Raw genomic sequence first — 4,289 nt, 5'->3', positions numbered from 1 at the left:
GTCTATACTCAATAGAAGGTATATGCCATGGAACTAGAAATCGACTCATTTCCATACGGGATTGGTGATTTTTCAAACCCTACTTTCATCATATACATTATTCCTAAACACATTAATCAAGATAAAAGACATTCTTACTACTCTCATAACTAACTTAATCCATTGGGACTGTATGCCATAAAACCACTTATCATTAATCAAGATAGAAGACATTCCTACTACTCTCATAACTTACTTAATCTATTGGGACTGTAAACTACGAGACCACTTCTCTGTTACGAGGAGCTCACAATTACTTCTCATCGGTAGATGTCAAATTAAATTGCTCCTTGTAATGTTGTGATATTTGAGAAATTCCATTTCTTTTTTTTTAAAAAAAAAACTTTGAATCTAGTCAATACCACTTTTACAACCACTTTATTGAAAATATGTCGAGCAAATATGAATGTAACATCCTTGTACCAAAAGAAACAAAATTGAATGGTCAATTTTTATATCCATTACTTTTTACAAAAAATGACAAAAGTCCCCCTTGATTAAAGTTTTTTTACATTACTTCATTTTCAACTTTCATTTCTCTATTGATCAAGGGTTGCAAAACCTATCTTACTACATAAAATTTCACTCTATTATATCTTCTAACCCCCTAAACATATTTTATTTATTTTTTACTAATTCTTTTGACCCAAACAAAAGTATAAAAGATGATTTTTTTTCTAAACCTCTCTCTCTATCTACCACCACGCACCCCCAGTGCCGTGCCAAAACCTCCTCCTAAGCCTCCACCACGATGCTTAAATAGTGGGCCAAATGGACCATGCTTGTGGACAGCAAGAAGTGCTTCTCATCGATAAACCCACCACCAAAACCCCACCAAAAAGAAGCTTCCCTTTTATTGATGCAGCAAACACATTTGGGATCTATGGAAGAACCCGCCAAGCCCTAACACTTCTGTGGAAGCTTCCCTCACGCATTTGGGATCTGTGTAAGATTTGTGGAAGAACCCAAACAGAAGCTTCCCCTTTATTGAAGCCATTGGCAGTGGACGAACCCGTCTTTGCCGACTTCAACAGCAAACACATTACTCACCACCACCAAAACCACAGTTGAAACGGCACCACCACACCTCATCTCTCTCTCTATGAGAATTCAAACTACATCCAAGATTTCAAGTGATAAGAGAAAAAAAAAGTATTGCAATATTTATAGAGAGAGAAAGAGAGAGAAAGCGGGAACTCCGTCTGTTCATAAAACCAGTGGGTGTTCAGAGTGTTATTGCTTGGTCTAACAGTGGCATGTTCATGCACTTTCATGTTTTATGGGGCTCAAATCCTGACCCTTGACAACATTCAGAGAAGGAGGACCCAACCGCCCCCCTACCCATCCCACCGTACCCTACCCTTCTCCACCCCACCCCATTTAATTACTCCATTGATGAAATTTTGAACAAACTGAACCAATTCTTGACGACACGAACTAGAAAAGCACCACGAATCCAGATAGACCCTGATCTAACCAAAATGAGAATCGTTTTCAAAGAACCTAGCTCGAGAGCTTCATTAGCCGAGGCCAAACACTTGCAAAGTGAGTCTAAAATCCTAAAAATTACAGGGGGATTCTCTTCGTTATCGAGTTCTTCCACTTCTCCACAGATCAAGCCATTGGGATCAACTTATGAAGACATTCCAAAACAAAGCTCGAATTTTTATCTCTATCTGTCACAATTAATTTTGAAGAAGCCTGCCGAGATCAGTTTAAGAAAGAGAGAGAGAGAGATTTTGTCTTTTTTTTGATGAAAAATGTGCGTTTTTCGACGTGGGCTTTGCAAGAAAGGGAGATGGAAGCAAAAGATGGTGACCCCATTATATGTCGAGAGTAAGAGCAAGAGAGCAACTAGAGAAGGTGGGTAAGAAGAAAAAAAGAGGGATTCAGAGCGTGACGAGTCTAGAGAGAAATATGTGAGGAGAGAGTTAGAAAGAAGGTATATTTTTTGATTTGTTTGGGTTAAAAGTTGGAATAAAAATAGATAAAATTAGTTGGCGGCTAGAAGATAAGTTTTGAAATTTTGGGTTTAGGAAAAAATGAAAGTTGAAAATAGAATCTATAGAGATATTTTCTCTTTTTTTTATTGCAACTTTTATCTAAACTAATTTTTATAACAAAGACCCCCAAATAAAAAATTCATAGTTTTGAAAATGAAAATACCATTACCCGTACACGAAGGTGTCACATTCCCGTAGACGCTCAAGCATCAAAGATGGTCCAACACATACTACTATTTGACCAGAACCCATACCACATTAACTGCCTATTTGACCAGAATCCATACCACATTAACTGTTGGACAACTTCAACAATCCGCCCGATTGGATGCAACTTATGCTAGATCGAGGCCTCATAGTGTTGGAGCGCTTTAGGAATTGCCGATCGTAGGCCTTGCAAGAAACACTGCCAGACTGTATTGAACATAATGCCGGACCGTATCGTAAATAGGCTGGACCATATGGCACATAATGCTGGACTGTATGACAAATATGCCGGATTTTCAAGTGCTGGACCAACAACATTCAACAACCAACTGCAAGAGTGAGGCGTGGACATTTCTAACAAGAGGGTATTTTGATCCAAAGAACTATGACTTTTTGAATTGGGGTATCTTCTGTAAAATTTATTTTGGGATAAAAGTTACCATAAAAAATTTGATTGGGGGAGATGGGCTAGAAAGTCCAATTTGAAGGTGGTACATGTAATTTTCCCATACTTTTTATCACTTTACCGTTGGTAAGAAGCATTTACAGTCTTTAGGGTTTTTCACTTCGATGAGGACCTCTACCACTAACAATTTCCGGACCACATGTATGGCTTGTGATTTTGGAGGAGTATATTTCTTTACCTAACGTATCATATCCATCTATGGCTATAACTCGAATTCAAAGCCCATGACAGTCGACACTAGCTAAAACACAAGTATCTTAAGTGTGCTTAAGAGATCAAGCCCGGCATTAACATAGACACACAATCATCTCAGTTACAGTGACAGTTTGAAGGAGCACAAGGTTGCTTCTCAACTTAAATACCAAACAAAGAAGAGAAGTCATATAGTACAAAGCTAGATTGGAGTGAGGATCAAAATTTTTTAAGAGCACCAAGACCAGTGTGAGGGATCACAGCCCTCTTGCCAATTCATCCACTCCTCCCCAGCCTCCATGCCACCATTATCGGCTGCAAAGTCCGGGGCCGAAATCTCATGGACCACATCAGAAATCCTTTCACACTCGAGATCCTGCAAGCCCAACAGCTCTTGCCTCTGGTTCTCTTCGTCACAGTATATTTTGAAAACCGGACAAAGGTCAGCATCAACATCCACGTCCAAGATCGAATCCTCGCAAAACAAGTTTTCATCGTCGTATGGCTCAAAATTCTTCACAGGCGAAGAGCAGTGTTGTAGAAGGCATGAGTTCTGAATCTCCGAGAAAGCAGCAGAAGCCTTTGCTTCCAAGGCCCCTTGTTCCGACTGGCTCTTAGAAGTGGTCAGATTTCGATTTGAAACCGAAGCTAATGACACATTAGCATTTTCATTACCACCACCACCACTAGAGATCAGGGATTTAGGCGCGAAAGGACTAAATTCTGGTAAATTGAGCCTTGCCGAGGTGCCATAGAGCTTACGAGAGGCGGTGTCATACGCAAGGGCAGCCTCTTCAGAGGTAGCAAAGGTGCCCAGCCAAAGCCGATCTCCCTTGTTGGGCTCCCTGATCTCAGCCACCCATTTGCCCCAAGTCCTCTGCCTCACCCCTCTATAGGCACATAAGGCATTTTCAGGGCCTCCCTTCCCCTTCATGCACCCCTTCTTTGAACCTCTTGAAGACCTCATTGCCATGAATAGATTGAATCACACACACACACACGAGAAAAAACACCATGAAAACAACATGTAATTTATCAGGTCCCTCTTCCTTCCTTCCTTGTTGGGCTTCTTGAAGGCCCAACATAGATTCTGAAAACATTTTGTCTGGTTTCCAAGAAGAGAGGGGTGGCTTGTTAATCTTGAAACAAGTGGGGAGGAGTGACACATGGATGAACAGGTGCTTAACAAGAGATCCTCTCCATGCCTTATGTGGCTGCTTTTGCTAATTTGTATGCATTAATCAAAGTAAAAGTGTTTAGGGTGGGCGTCATCATGTTGTCTGCGTTCTCGGTTTTGATGGGCCTAGGTCACTTGCCCTCAACTTTACAGAAAGTGAGAAAATTCTGGGAATGTACGTGTGAAGAGAGAGACTATGGCAGGG

The 4,289-nt window shown here is 40.7% G+C and overlaps 1 protein-coding gene across 1 annotated transcript; it reads right to left on the bottom strand.

The window, feature by feature from the left end:
* Window positions 1–2,850: 2,850 nt before the first annotated feature.
* Window positions 2,851–3,924, bottom strand: LOC18444056 (uncharacterized). The gene has a single exon (XM_006854234.3). The coding sequence runs from the start codon at window positions 3,878–3,880 to the stop codon at window positions 3,137–3,139; it is 744 nt and encodes a 247-aa protein (XP_006854296.3). The 5' UTR covers window positions 3,881–3,924; the 3' UTR covers window positions 2,851–3,136.
* Window positions 3,925–4,289: the final 365 nt, after the last annotated feature.

The sequence above is a fragment of the Amborella trichopoda genome, chromosome 7 (genome assembly GCF_054954075.1).
Source record: "Amborella trichopoda isolate Santa Cruz 75 chromosome 7, AtrichopodaSantaCruz75HAP2 v2.0, whole genome shotgun sequence".
NCBI classification, from domain to species: Eukaryota; Viridiplantae; Streptophyta; class Magnoliopsida; order Amborellales; family Amborellaceae; genus Amborella; species Amborella trichopoda.
This window is presented reverse-complemented; position numbering and strand designations above follow the sequence as displayed.

What these genes read in the sequence shown, in the direction of transcription:
- LOC18444056 (XM_006854234.3), bottom strand. Translation starts at nt 3,880, where the DNA reads ATGGCAATGAGGTCTTCAAGAGGTTCAAAGAAGGGGTGCATGAAGGGG.